Source organism: Erpetoichthys calabaricus, chromosome 11 (genome assembly GCF_900747795.2).
Source record: "Erpetoichthys calabaricus chromosome 11, fErpCal1.3, whole genome shotgun sequence".
NCBI lineage: Eukaryota > Metazoa > Chordata > Cladistia > Polypteriformes > Polypteridae > Erpetoichthys > Erpetoichthys calabaricus.
In genome coordinates, this window is record NC_041404.2 from 44,802,227 (window position 1) to 44,817,668 (window position 15,442).

General features: G+C 42.1%; 1 protein-coding gene across 1 annotated transcript in view; it reads left to right on the forward strand.

The window, feature by feature from the left end:
• The first annotated feature begins 3,461 nt into the window (after positions 1-3,461).
• Positions 3,462-15,442, forward strand: part of si:ch211-132g1.4 (T-cell surface antigen CD2) — a 38,120-nt gene continuing 26,139 nt past the window's right edge. Inside the window, exon 1 of the mRNA XM_051933744.1 lies at positions 3,462-3,570. Within this exon, the coding sequence (XP_051789704.1) occupies positions 3,501-3,570 (70 nt within the window). The 5' untranslated portion in view covers positions 3,462-3,500. The remainder of the gene's footprint in view (positions 3,571-15,442) is intronic.

The window sequence follows — 15,442 nt, forward strand, 5'->3', positions numbered from 1 at the left end:
TAAACATTATTAATAGTTCATTATTGCATGGCACAGTACCAGATGCACTAAAAGTGTCAGTCATTAAACCATTACTTAAAAAGTCAGACCTTGACCCACATATACTAAATAATTATAGGCCTATTTCAAATTTACCGTTTCTCTCTAAAATACTAGAAAAAGTAGTTGCCAGTCAGCTTCAGACACACCTTACGCATTACAATTTATTTGAGAAATTCCAGTCTGGTTTTCGCACTGGTCATAGTACAGAAACGGCACTAACACGGATTGTAAATGACATTCTGATATCCTCTGATGAAGGAAACTCCACTGTAATTATGTTGTTGGACTTAAGTGCAGCATTTGACACCATCGACCATTCTATTTTACTGCACAGGCTAGAAAATGATGTTGGGCTTACAGGCACCGTGCTCGCTTGGTTTAGTTCTTATTTATCAAATCGATTCCAATATGTACAGAAATGTGCTGACAGTACTCCATCATTATACACAGGAGTTCAATATGGTGTCCCACAGGGCTCAGTACTGGGACCTTTACTGTTTTCACTGTACATGCTTCCACTGGGATCTCTCATTAGGAAACATAATGTTAATTTTCACTCGTATGCAGATGACACCCAGTTATACCTTTCATTTAAATCAAATGAAGTTTCTCCAATGTTGTCTTTAATTAGTTGTGTTAGCGAATTAAAGGAGTGGATGAATGAGAACGGGCGGCACGGTGGCGCAGTGGGTAGCGCTGCTGCCTCGCAGTTGGGAGACCTGGGTTCGCTTCCCGGGTCCTCCCTGCGTGGAGTTTGCATGTTCTCCCCGTGTCTGCGTGGGTTTCCTCCGGGCGCTCCGGTTTCCTCCCACAATCCAAAGACATGCAGGCTAGGTGGATTGGCGATTCTAAATTGGCCCTAGTGTGTGCTTGGTGTGTGGGTGTGTTTGTGTGTGTCCTGCGGTGGGTTGGCACCCTGCCCGGGATTGGTTCCCTGCCTTGTGCCCTGTGTTGGCTGGGATTGGCTCCAGCAGACCCCCGTGACCCTGTGTTCGGATTCAGCGGGTTGGAAAATGGATGGATGGATGGATGGATGAATGAGAACTACTTGTCTTTAAATACAGATAAAACAGAGATGTTAATTGTTGGAGGGAATGATGCTGATCACAACAATATTTTGTCATCATTTAACTCAGTTGGAATCCCAGTCAATTTTACTGAATCAGCCCGCAATCTAGGAGTTATCTTTGACTCTAGCATGTCATTTAAAGTGCATATTACAAAGTTGTCCAAAACATGTTTCTTCCATCTTAAAAATGCTAGGAAATTAAGGCGCTTTTTAAATAAACAGGATTCTGAGAAACTAATTCATGCATTTATCTCTAGTAGGATTGACTACTGCAATGCGGTGTTCACTGGATGTTCACATAACTCCAGTTCTTAAATCCTTACACTGGCTCCCGGTTAAGTTTAGGGCAGATTTCAAAATCCTTCTTTTAACATATAAAGCATTAAATGGTCGAGGTCCAGCTTACTTGTCTGAACTTATCATAACTTACAAACCTGAGCGCACATTAAGATCTCAAGATGCCGGTCTGCTTATGATTCCAAGGATTAATAAAATAACAGTGGGAGGTCGAGCTTTTAGTTACAGGGCCCCTAAACTGTGGAATGGTCTGCCTGCTACTATAAGAGATGCCCCTTCGGTCTCAGCTTTTAAATCCCGGCTGAAGACTCACTACTTCAGTTTAGCACACCCTGACTAGAGCTGCTGATTAACTGTACAGACTGCATCTCTGTTGTTAGTCATTAGCACTAAAACATAAGTAACATGACAGTTATAATTGGATACTAACCCTCACTTATTCTGTTTTTCTTCTCGGTACTCAAATGTGGCACTTGGTGCCATAGCCCACCTGCCAAGTTGTTTTGCCTGCCTAAGGAAAAGTCATCCCAGATGGAGGATCACAGGAATTGTGAGAAAGAGGGGTCCTTTCATTGGATGGCTGGCCCAGCACTGTTTCAGCCGTGGAATGGCCAAATGGGGGAGGCAGCTTGAAGGATGAGGTCTCCAGGACTCTACACAAATCCAAATCTTATTATGAGATATATCATTTATTGTTAAATTCTGCTCTGTACTTCTAAAATTTATATTTTTTATTTCTTACTATATTGAGAAATTGTTCTGTTCTGTGTACTGCATTGTATTGTATTGACCCCCTTCTTTTGACACCCACTGCACGCCCAACCTACCTGGAAAGGGGTCTCTCTTTGAACTGCCTTTCCTGAGGTTTCTTCCATTTTTTCCCTACAAGGTTTTTTTGGGAGTTTTCCTTGTCTTCTTAGAGAGTCAAGGCTGGGGGGCTGTCAAGGGGCAGGGCCTGTTAAAGCCCATTGCAGCACTTCCTGTGTGATTTTGGGCTATACAAAAATAAATTGTATTGTATTGTATTGTGTATATAGGCTGAACAGGACCGGAGAAAGTACAGTCCCCTGCGGCACTCCTGTGTTGCTGACCACAATGTCAGATCTGCAGTTCCCGAGACGCACATACTGAGGTCTATCTTTAAGATAGTCCACAATCCATGCCACCAGGTATGAATCTACTCCCATCTCTGTCAGCTTGTCCCTAAGGAGCAGAGGTTGGATTAGATGTTGTTGTTGTATCAGTACTACAGTTTTTAGAATGGTTGATAAAATAGGTTCAGGCTGAAATAAAATGATATCCAGGGCACCTAAAAGGGGGTGTCAGAATGAGGTCAGAAAAGACCCATTGAGGAAAGCATTGTGTCAACATACCGTATGAAGACATTGTGAGGGTTACAGTTAGACAGTCATTATCCAACCCCCTATATCCTAACACAGGGTCACGGGAGTCTGCTGGAGCCAATCCCAGCCAACACAGGGCGCAAGGCAGGAACAAATCATGGGCAGGGTGCCAGCACACACCCTAGGAACAATTTAGGATTGCCAATGCACCTAATCTGCATGTCTTTGGACTGCGGGAGGAGACCGGAGCACCCGGAGGAAACCCTCACAAACACGGGGAGAACATGCAAACTCCACGCAGGGAGGACCCGGAAAGCAAACCCAGGTCTCCTAACTGCGAGGCAGCAGTGCTACCACTGTCTGAGGGTTACATGTTTAGGAAATACAGGTCAACATACACTGCCCAGTTCTGATCTTAAATTAAATGCTATTTGTTTTGGAGCTTCATGTACTAACAGAAATTGTAGTTTTATGTATGAGATGCTTCATAGTGTTATTAAAAAAAAACAACAGAAAAAAACTTAAAATATATGGTTTTTTTTATTGTGATTGAGAAAATGTAATATTTAGATGTTCACTTAACCTCTCAGAAGGTTAATTTAAAGCCAGTTAATGACAGTCTGGTATAAAGGGAAGCAATAGGCTTGCGGAATCCCACAGAACTTCCTGTACTTTCTTAAGAAAGAGAAAAAAAAAAGCGTCAGAGCAGTTGGTCTCGTCAGTCTGAAGCTTCACTCACTCCTGCTGCAATGCCAATGCCTTTCTCAACCCAAACGTCTGTATCTTGGCTCATGGTGTGCAATTGTCTCACTAGATTGGGTAAGTCTTTGCTATTTTAAACTGAAAAAAAAAATATTAACTAGGGTTAAAATAAAAGGAACAGTAACTTTAGTATACAAGCACGCTGTCATGTGTAGCGGATGGTAAAGCTCCACGATATTTTAAATAAGGCAAATGTAATTTAATGAGCTGAACCTGATGTCGTATCCATAAAAATAAAGCTGCTTTCACAATTTTTGACACTAAGCGTCCTAAAGCATTCACTCAAGTACTTTGGTTAACTGCTCTTTCTAGTTTCATCCAAATCAGAAGTTTTATTTCTTTTTAGTTTTCATTCTTTGTAGTCATTCTGGTCTACATTTAAAAGGTTGGCATGTTGTTTGTCATATTATAATATTTATTTATTAAGCTTCTGTTAAAAAAAAGAATTTTTTTCCCTTGAGACAAAAAAAGTGTAGTCTATCTAGACAACTTTAAAACAAGTAACTAGAATAAAAGACAAAGTTCTTGATACTCACTCTGGACATGCATGAATTTGTATACAGTGCTGGAGATATTCAAGTTTTATCATCATGCCTGAGGAAGGCAACACAACCACTATGTTGAGCATTTAACCTCGCTGTTACTTTTTCAGCATTGAAACGCCACCTGTTATACTATAATAAGTGCATCTATATATATATATATATATATATATATATATATATATATATATATATATATATATATATATATATATACTGTACAGTGTATATATTGTGGGTTTCCTCTGGGTGCCCCAGTTTCTTCCCACAGTCCAAAGACATGTAGGTCAGGTGAACTGGCACTAGTGTGTGCTTGGTGTGTGTGCCCTGGGATGGACAGGCGCCCTGTTCAGGGTTTCTTCCCCAACTTACATCCATTGCTAGCTGGGATAAACTCCAATTGCACCTCTGAGACCCTGTTCAGGACTAAACAGGTTAGGAAATGACTGATTAACTGACTCTAAAGTGGTTCTGTATGAGTTGGTTGGGTAGACCAACCCTATCATCTTCATTCAAAGATTATTACCGTGTGATAAATAAATGTTCAATGTAAACAGCAGTTATGTTCACACTGGATATATCTTTTCGACAATTCATCCATCCATCCATCCATTATCCAACCTGCTATATCCTAACACAGGGTCACGGGGGTCTGCCGGAGCCAATCCCAGCCAACACATGCCGCAAGGCAGGAAACAAACCCTGGGCAGGGCGCCAGCCTACCACAGGGCACGCCCACACACCAAGCACACACTAGGGACGATTTAGGATCGCCAATGCACCTAACCTGCATGTCTTTGGACTGTGGGAGGAAACACACGCAGACATGGGGAGGACATGCAAACTCCACGTAGGGAGGACCTGGGAAGCGAAACTGGGTCTCCTAACTGCGAGGCAGCATCGATACCCACTGCGCCACCATACCACCCTTTTCGACAATTCAATAAATAAAATTATTCAAGATTTAATGAAAGGGTCCATTAAACATCAACTACTACTGTGGAAACATGGCCACAGTGGCAGTCTATTGATCTCGTTTCTATGAGAAGCCATATTTACTGAAAATCACCTGAAGGATGAAAAATGAGAGGATGCCACTTGGTCCATCTTTGGAATTCGTTTGTGTCACCAGAGTAGACATGTTCTGTTAGCTTCCTGTTAAAGGCTGTCACCATACTTGCGTTTGTCAACACCATGGCCAGGTAGGCTTCTCCATACATTTAAAGCTACACTGTGCCTTCTAATTCCAGTTTTATGGACACTTTTCCTCAGCATCTTGTTGTGTTTCACTTCTCAGACTTATTGAACTACTGAGGATGAATGGGAAATAAGGTCAGTTTTGGCTTTTTACAGAAGTACTGTGTATTTGAATGTTCATTAACAAGTTAAATTTATATTGATCTTGATTGACATTCCTGTTTTTGGTAATTTCCAGTAGAATGTTAGTGGGTGGGATTTTAAGGGGGGAAAAGGAAGTTACTGAGAGAACCCAAATAGAAACTGACATGATTTTACAGTTATTAAGAAACCAGTTAAGAATCATTTATCAATGTCTATGTGTCATCCATCAATATTTTAAGAAGTTCGTTAAATAAATAAATTAATACACAGAAAAATGATCTGAACACACACAAGGATGACTAAAAAATAGAATGAAAACTTCTGACTTGACGAAAGCTCCAGTCCCAAAGAGGGGGTATTGTTGTTGGCGTACAGGAGCCCCTGTAGCGTTTCTTGACACACTTCTGATTCTTTGTTTGAAAGTCCTCACTGCATGTCAGAGAGAGGATGTACAGTGTTTTCCATAATGACACTTAGTGTTGTCTTTACTGTGTTCTCCGCTGCTGCCTCCAGGGGGTCCTGGGTGGGTCCCATAACTGAACCTGCCCTTTAAATTAGTTTGTTGATTCAGTGGGCCTCTCTGAACTGATGTTACCAACCCAGTATGTGAATTTCCCATTGGGATTAATAAAGTATCTATCTATCTATCTATCTATCTATCTATCTATCTATCTATCTATCTATCTATCTATCTATCTATCTGTCTGTCTGTCTGTCTGTCTGTCTGTCTGTCTGTCTGTCTGTCTGTCTGTCTGTCTGTCTGTCTATCTATCTATCTATCTATCTATCTATCTATCTATCTATCTATCTATCTATCTATCAGTACACCACAGCATAGAAAACTCACACTGGCCACCACACAGTTGTAGAAGATGTGAAGGATGTCACGTTCCACATTAAAGGAACACAGTCTCCTAAGGAAATAGGATCCAGCTCTCTCCTTTCTTCTGTCGTTTCTCTGTGTAATGAGACCAGTCCAACCTGTCATCGATGTGGACCCCCAAGTACTTGTAGGAGTGGACCACCTCTACATCCACTCCCTGAACTGTGACTGAACATGGAGGCTTTTTGGTGTGGTGAAGGTCACTAAGCAGTTTGCTGATTTTTCTGTTGTTAAGCTGCCGACAATTCTCAAAGTTCCTCTCCTCTGTCTCATCCCCCCAGAATCATCTTATTATTTCTGCAAGCGACATGACCTGGTGTTCTATTTATAGCCGTTCCTTGTGGTGCTTCAGTGCCGCTGACATTCGTATCAGATGCTAAGAATCTGACTATCACCTAACGTAACGTTCTGGAGTTTTGTTTATTAAATGTTTTTAATTATGCAATGTATTTTGAAGGAATGTTTGATTGTGATAGTGAGAGGGACTACAGAACACTGTGTGATATTTGATCAATTTAATAATTGTCCTGCTTCATTTATAGAGGCTTTCTTCTGACGTCTAACAGATTAAATGAATAAGGACTCTGCAAGTCCTTATACGTGAGCAGTAAATGATACTATGCAAAAACATAATAAATACTGTATATTAAACAATATAGAAATATATGAAAGTTGCACTCCTACGCAAAGTCACTCTTCAGAAATAAACAAATTAAGTTGGTTGGGCTGAGAGTTTTGGAGATCTGAAGAGATAAGGTGAAGCAATATAAAGACTGCAGAAGGAAACGCACCGTTTAAAAATGTGCTGAGTGTTTTTTGCTCTGAGTAATTGGTAACTTTTCCATGATGGTAATAGTTGAAAGGGATGGACACTTGGGGGGTTGTGGTCTTGAGATGTTTATCGATCACAAATAGAATTCAGTTTCAGCCCTACAATCCTTCCTGCTGTCTAAACAGCATGCTACGGTTCATGTTTTGAATGCCAAACCAGATGGAGAAATTGAGAAAACTCTGTGTGACATCTTGATAAAAGTTGACCAGTACTGATCGAGAAAAGTTTAACTTTTTAAATTAAAAGCTTTCACTGCTGAACTTTCTGAATAATTGAAGTTATATTTTTATCCCGTATCAGAGTACAAGTAAATACATTTACATAAATATGCTTAGGAGACACTTTTGTTCAGTGTGATGTGCCTGAGTGCAGGAATGGCAGGTCTCCAGACAGCAAAAGAAATTTTGGGGTGCCAACTGGGTCGTCCCTTTTATTGTCCCTAGAGAAATGAGAAAAAAAAAACAAAAAGAAAATAATGCTCTTTGGCGTAAGTCACGAGTACAGGAATTCAACAATGGTAAAATCACAGGGTTGCAGTCGCTGCTGTCAGATCTCCATCCGGTGGGTTGTTCCAGTATGCCTGGGGTTTTATGGGGTCAAATGCCTTCTCCGGGCACCTTCTCTGCACTGTGGGGAAAGAAGGAGGTTTTAATGTTAGTGGCAGCAGCCTCTCTCGTCCCATGCGGGTTACTGTAATACCTCAACTGAGCCTGTGAGGAGGTCCTCCTTGACAGCAACTTACAAAAGAGGTTAACATAATCGAGTAAACATCAGAGTGTTACAGGACAAGTGAAGAGGTTTAAGCCAAACAGAACATACAATTAGTTTTTAAATGAAAGCCACCTCCTTCCACACCACCATTTTCACATTGTTTGTGAAAATACCTCTGTCCACACTGTAAACGTCGCTGTTCACCTACACTGAGTGTACACGGTTCGACGGATGGAGCAAGAAGAAGTGTCCTCCATGCTACACATTCTATGGCAGCCTGGAGAACAACAATGATGAACAGAAAAAAAAAATAGACAGGGATAGTTTTGTTTGGACCGACAGTGAGATGTAATTGTTATTGAGAGTAACGCACAAGTAAAGCGGCTGAGAAATTCTAATGAGCAGGATCCAGAAAAAGGAAGGGCTGTATAATAAGCAAGCGCCATTTGAGTGCAATTACAGACAATGTCGAGCCGGTGTTTTCAGAATTTTGTGGCTCTGAAGAGTGTTTTCAAAAGTCTACGTTTTTGGGGCCAGTATTGATGAATAATGGGAACAGAGACTAATGTCTGCGGTTTTACATAAAAATATAAAGAGAATGTAGCATTAAGGCTGTGTCACATTAGACAATGCTTTGCATTGATCTCCAGTCATAGCCTTCATTTACATAATCTTAGCAAGCTGGAGGCAGTTGGTGGAGCTACTCCATGAAGGCAGTCGTCTAATGTGACATACAAGTGCATCCAGAAAGTATTCACAGCACATCACTTTTTCCACCTTTTGTTATGTTACAGCCTTATTCCAAAATGGATTAAATTCATTTTTTTCCTCAGAATTCTACACACAACACCCCATAATGTCAACGTGAAAAAGTTTACTTGAGGTTTTTGCAAATTTATTAAAAATAAAAAAACTGAGAAATCCCATGTACATAAGTATTCACAGCCTTTGCTCAATACTTTGTCGATGCACCTTTGGCAGCAATTCCAGCCTCAAGTCTTTTTGAATGTGATGCCACAAGCCTGACACACCTATCCTTGGCCAGTTTCACCCATTCCTCTTTGCAGCACCTCTCAAGCTCCATCAGGTTGGATGGGAAGCGTCGGTGCACAGCCATTTTAAGATCTCTCCAGAGATGTTCAATCGGATTCAAGTCTGGGCTCTGGCTGGGCCACTCAAGGACATTCACAGAGTTGTCCTGACGCCACTCCTTTGATATCTGGGCTGTGTGCTTAGGGTCGTTGTCCTGCTGAAAGATGAACCGTCGCCCCAGTCTGAGGTCAAGAGCGCTCTGGAGCAGGTTTTCATGCTGCAGTCATCTTTCCCTTTATCCTGACTAGTCTCCCAGTCCCTGCCGCTGAAAAACATCCCTACAGCATGATGCTGCCACCACCATGCTTCACTGTAGGGATGGTGCCAGGTTTCCTCCAAACGTGACGCCTGGCATTCACACCAAAGAGTTCAATCTTTGTCTCATCAGACCAGAGAATTTTCTTTTTCATGGTCTGAGAGTCCTTCAGGTGCCTTTTTGGCAAACTCCAGCTGCCGTGTGCCTTTTACTAAGGAGTGGATTCCGTCTGGCCACTCTACCATACAGGCCTGATTGGTGGATTGCTGCAGAGATGGTTGTCCTTCTGGAAGGTTCTCCTCTCTCCACAGAGGACCTCTGGAGCTCTGAAAGAGTGACTTCCCTGACTAAGGCCCTTCTCCCCCGATCGCTCAGTTTAGATGGCCAGCCAGCTCTAGGAAGAGTCCTGGTGGTTTCGAACTTCTTCCACTTATGAATGATGGAGGCCATTGTGCTCATTGGGACCTTCAAAGCAGCAGAAATTTTTCTGTAACCTTCCCCAGATTTGTGCCTCGAGACAATCCTGTCTTGGAGGTCTACAGACAATTCCTTTGACTTCATGCTTGGTTTGTGCTCTGACATGAACTGTCAACTGTGGGACCTTATATAGACAGGTGTGTGCCTTTCCAAATCATGTCCAGTCAACTGAATTTACCACAGGTGGACTCCAATGAAGCTGCAGAAACATCTCAAGATGATCAGGGGAAACAGGATGCACCTGAGCTCAATTTTGAGCTTCATGGCAAAGGCTGTGAATACTTATGTACATGTGCTTTCTCAATTTTTTTATTTTTAATAAATTTGCAAAAACTTCAAGTAAACGTTTTTCACGTTGTCATTATGGGGTGTTGTGTGTAGAATTCTGAGGAAAAAAATGAATTTAATCCATTTTGGAATAAGGCTGTAACATAACAAAATGTGGAAAAAGTGATGTGCTGTGAATACTTTCTGGATGCACTGTACCTAACGACTGAGGTCAACTAACCAGTGACTGGCTAGGATACAATCAAATAGATTTGGTTTTCTCTTTGGTCTGAGGGGTGCATTCCTTATGTGTGAGAGCTGACAACCAATGTGTGTTCAGCTGGAAGTTCAATGCAAAGAATGTAGCAACGAGGAATAAGCAACTCGTAACATGTGTGTTTTGAACCTCACAAATAAAAGAGGAGTTCGCCTGTCTGATGTCTCGTGTTTTGGTACTAAACACAATGGAAAAAAATTAAAAAGTGAGAGATTGCTATGGAAATAGCTGCAGCTGTTAGCCCTTCATATAGCACTGGCTCCATCAGGCAGCATGATACTGGTGAGTATGCTTGTGCTGGAAGACCAGCATGTAGTCAGTAAATGGGACATGGGATACAATATTCAGTCATGTAATCTGACGTGGTGCAGCAACGAGATCAGCGAATGTGATTTGCAAATCTGTCATACCCCATGACCAAATTGGCTTTAGTTATAAGAACCTATCAAAGCCAACATCATTTTGAAAGATACTCACAGAACTAAAGAGTTCAAACGTTTCTTAAACACATTGAAGGAGTCAGCAGTTCAGATGGAGGTGGGCAGCTCATTCCACCAGTTTGGAGCAACACATGAATTGAAATTCGATGCCATCAGATGCTGTTCACTAGCAGACCTGAATGGGGAAGAAGGAGCGCAGGACCTCACAAGTGTCTCCATATTCAACTCTGTAGGCTGGCATCAAGGATCTGCACTTAATACGGGCTGATACATGGAGAGAGTCTCGTCATCTGAAAAGGGGAGCGACATGGGCCCACCTCGGCTGGTTAAACACAAGACACGGCACAGAATTTTTAAAAGTAGTGTAAATGATTCTACACTTTTGATGCTGACACTATTTTATAACCGGCAGTGTAGGATAAGCAGCTGGGTCTTCTAAATGCAGTAGTCATTGGAAGGGTTTCTGGATCCGGCCATGACACCCCATTTAAATGTAGGTTATAAGATGCAGTAAAGTTGCACTGTTTTTAATCTTTTATTGGCTAATTTTAATGCATGCCTGTATAGTGTGCAGCACACACGAACAGTAATTAATATGTTGCTGTGATATATGCTTTGGTTGGTTATTTTAATACTGTATATATGATTTTTTTGCTATATCTTAAGATTTTACATATAGCTATAGCTCACATTTTCACTTCTTTTTCTTCTTTCAGAGGCTTCTATTAGGGATTGCCACAGCGGATCATCTTCTTCCATATCTTCCTGTCTTTCACATCTTGCTCTGTCACACACATCACCTGCATGTTATCTCTCACCACATCCATAAACCTTCTTTTAGGTCTTCCTCTGTTCCTCTTGCCTGGCAGCTCTATCTTTAACATCCTTCTCCCAAAATGCTCAGCATCTCTTCTCTGCACATGTCCAAACCAACGCAATCTCGCCTCTCTGACTTTGTCTTCAAACTGTCCAACTTGAGCTGACCCTCTAATGTGCTCATTCGTAATCCTGTCTTTTTCATCACACCCAATGCAAATCTTAACATCTTTAACTGTGCCACCTCCAGCTCTGCCTCCTGCCACCGTCTCCAGCCCATATAACATAGCTGGTCTCACTACCGTCCTGTAGACCTTCCCTTTCACTCTTGCTAATACCCTGTAATCAGAATATAAGTTTAATGTCACTATGCTCTGTGCAAATATTTTAAATCTGTTTTTCTTTTCATTCTACAAGCACAGCTGAGCCAGATTTAGTACAAAGGGGCTCATGGGCAACGTGCACTATTTCTGTGTGTTAGAGTCAGCATGCCTCTCTTTGCCTTGTTTGGAATGGCATGATTTACCAAAGTGGGGGCCTGCACATGGAGTAAGAGTATAAAACCTTGGAACATTGCCCGGCACACCTTTGAAGCTGATGGACGGATGAGAGATAACATCATCCGATCCTGAAAATCCTTCCAGCACAGCGACGAAAATGGCAGACTATATACATCGAGATCCCACTTCGGTAAAAAGTCTTGTCATTGGCTTCCTCATCTGTTGTGCCACGTAAATCGTCATTAAAGAAAGCTAAGTTATTTTCTCTTATGTGATTTATTACCACCATATCACTATGGGAGGGGTATTGCCTCTTAATATTATATCTATATAGTTTTGGGTTACCTAAGATGCCGCAATTACAAAACAACTTATTCCAACCAGGGAGCTAGCACTCCTTATAGGAAAACATACCTGTCTATCACAAATTATTCCTGACACTCTTCTCCACCTGTTCCACCCGGCCTGCACACTCTCTCTTTTACCTCTCTTCACATTCACATAAAAATACTGAGAATACGAGATACTATGAGCAATTAAAATTAAAGATTCCAAGAGAAATCAGAAAAAATATGATTACAACTGCTAATAGAAATGGCCAAAATGTCTCATTAGTGAGAGAAAGACATGCATACAAAGTTCTGTCATTTATTGGACAAGTGTTATCAGTATATAAGAAGGGGGGGGTACATTACTATACCCTGATGGTGCCGTCAAATGTTTAATATCTCAGTGCATTCCTGCTGGAAGTTCTCAAGCCATTCAGTCAAGACAGCTGGTCACAGCTAGAGAGACACTCGCTCGACCTGCTGCTAGAGCAGGAACTCTTATTTCATTATTTTATTAATGTTTGCTTCAAGTTAATTTCAGCTTTCATAGCAAGCAAACTTCTTTTTTTTTCACCCTCAATGTTTGTGTGTTTGTTCCTCCGCCTTCTGTTTTTGTGGTTTGTGTGGGCTAGTGTTAGGCTCAGCGTAAAACAACCTAAATTTCAGGAAGTGTGCGTCCCCTGCAAAGTACAGTCTGTAAGAAGGATCTAATAAAGATCATGGCGTGGTACAAGTTGTAGGTGGTAGAGCTTGATAAGCATCTGAGATAGTGCTGGAGCAGCGGTAGTTCAGAGTTTTTCCTTCTCTAGTAGAACATTTCAGCAGCTGCTTGTATTTGGGGGGAGTTCAGATACTAAATGTTATCCAGTGAGAAATGGCTCAGGCCTCTCTGCCCGTCTTCTTTTCACATCTCTATACTGAGAATCTAATGACGAACCTCCAAGTCAGTAGGCAGCCACTTATTCAGTTGAGGTTAACAGAATTCCCTGTTCTCAAGTGGGCTTCTGACTTACACCACACAACTAGTTTTTTAAACTTCTTTTTCTTGTCAGCCTCCCTACCCCTCACCTCACCCACTTACTCACTACTGGGAACCAAAATCACCTCAAAATATTCATTTAAACTCAATTCAGTTTACTTTTGTATAGAGTGTAGGCACTGAGCGCTGTGATACATTCTCAGGCAAAATGCAATTATAAATTTTCCAAATTACCAAATCATAATTAGTACACCTAAAGACTGTAAAACAAGAAGCAGACATGAAAAGGTTTAGGGCACATCTGTGACACCATATAATGAGAATAAATCAAAAAAGAAATGATCTTTTTGTAAAGACAGTGATCACGTCTTTTCAGACAGGAGTCCTATGTAGAACTGACTCCAATGTGCCAACTTCCATTGGGATTCAGGCAGGAAGGGGCGGGTCCAGGAGGGTGGACAAAGGAAGTGATGTCAGCGGTGGAATGGCTCTCACTTTTCCATTCTGCAGAGGGAGAAATATAGAAGGTATCAGAACACAGCACCAACCCCTGGTTTGCTGAGTAATTACCATTAGTGGAACCCTTATCTGGCTCCCAAGAAACAAATGTGTTTAAACACAAAGGAAAACAAAGTGGTTTGAAACTGATTAACCTACATATAACCCATACATATCCATCCATCCATTTTCCAACCCGCTGAATCCGAACACAGGGTCATGGGGGTCTGCTGGAGCCAATCCCAGCCAACACAGGGCACAAGGCAGGAACCAATTCTGGGCAGGGTGCCAACCCACCGCAGGACGCACACAAACACACCCACACACCAAGCACACACTAGGGCCAATTTAGAATTACCAATCCACCTAACCTGCATGTCTTTGGACTGTGGGAGGAAACCGGAGCGCCCGGAGGAAACCCACGCAGACACGGGGAGAACATGCAAACTCCACGCAGGGAGAACCCGGGAAGCGAACCCAGGTCCCCAGGTCTCCCAAAGGCAGCAGCGCTACCCACTGAGCCACTGTGCCGCCCCCCATAAATATCTGCGCATTAATTACCCAGCATATATTCTGACATTGATCCCGTTTAGGCTCAGTTTGGACAAATATATTGAACCTATGTGTGCAACCAACAACGGCCCAATTGGAATTTGCACATTAGGGCGACATTGGCCCCAAAACTAGTGTAAGCAAACAGACAGAGAGGCCAAATTTGGTCATGAATATCCATTTTCTACACCCATCTCTCCATTTTCTACACCTGTTCTATCCAGAGTAATGTTGCTGGGCACCTGGAGCCTATCCCAGCAAGCAATGACAGCAAGCATAAGCAACCCATGGACAGGGCACCAGCCCATCACAGGGTGAACATACAAACAGCATAGGGTCCATTTTTGCACCACAATCCACTTAACCTGCATGACTGTAGGAGGAAACCGGAGAACCCAGAGGAAACCAACATGGACATGGGGAAAACATACAAACTTCATGCAGAGAGGGCCTAGGGCATGAACCTTGGGCTACTTACTGTGACACTCTGTTACTTATTTTGTGACAACATTAAAAGGTGGGCAACTTTGGGGTACTGATTACATTGGCCATCATTACTAAACCATCATCTGGGCCAGTAAGGAACTTACTGAACTTGTACTGCCAGCCATTAGCCCATTTTGGAACATGAGGGGAACTTTGCAGAGGGGCCCCTTGTAGCAGCCCCAACATTGGGCCACTGTGCTATTTAATTGGGTCTTCCAAAGTCCACACTGCCCATGCTCTGCTCAAAGGGGATCACTGTTTGCTGGATAATTGTTGAACTATGGAGAGAAAAAAAAAACTCCACTCAGAAGCATTCCTGTAGGATATAAATGTCTGGGGGTCCATGGTCAACTATTATAGACAAAGTCAGACCAAGTCACAGTCCTGGCGACATCGGCCAACTAGCCACCAACCCAGTCCTGGACATTCTATAATAGAGTTTGTGCTCAGACATCCAATCTGATGAGAGAAACTTTCCAAGGCTCCCAGACGAATTTTCCATGGGTAGGAGAGAAGCTTGGCAGAGGAACAAGGTGCCAAAAGAAGAACCCGTGAAGAGTAACAGAATAGTATAGTTTAGTAACAGTTTACAAATACTCTTGTGTGGTTTTGCTTTACTGTATTCTCTACAACAATCCTGAATGCTGTCCA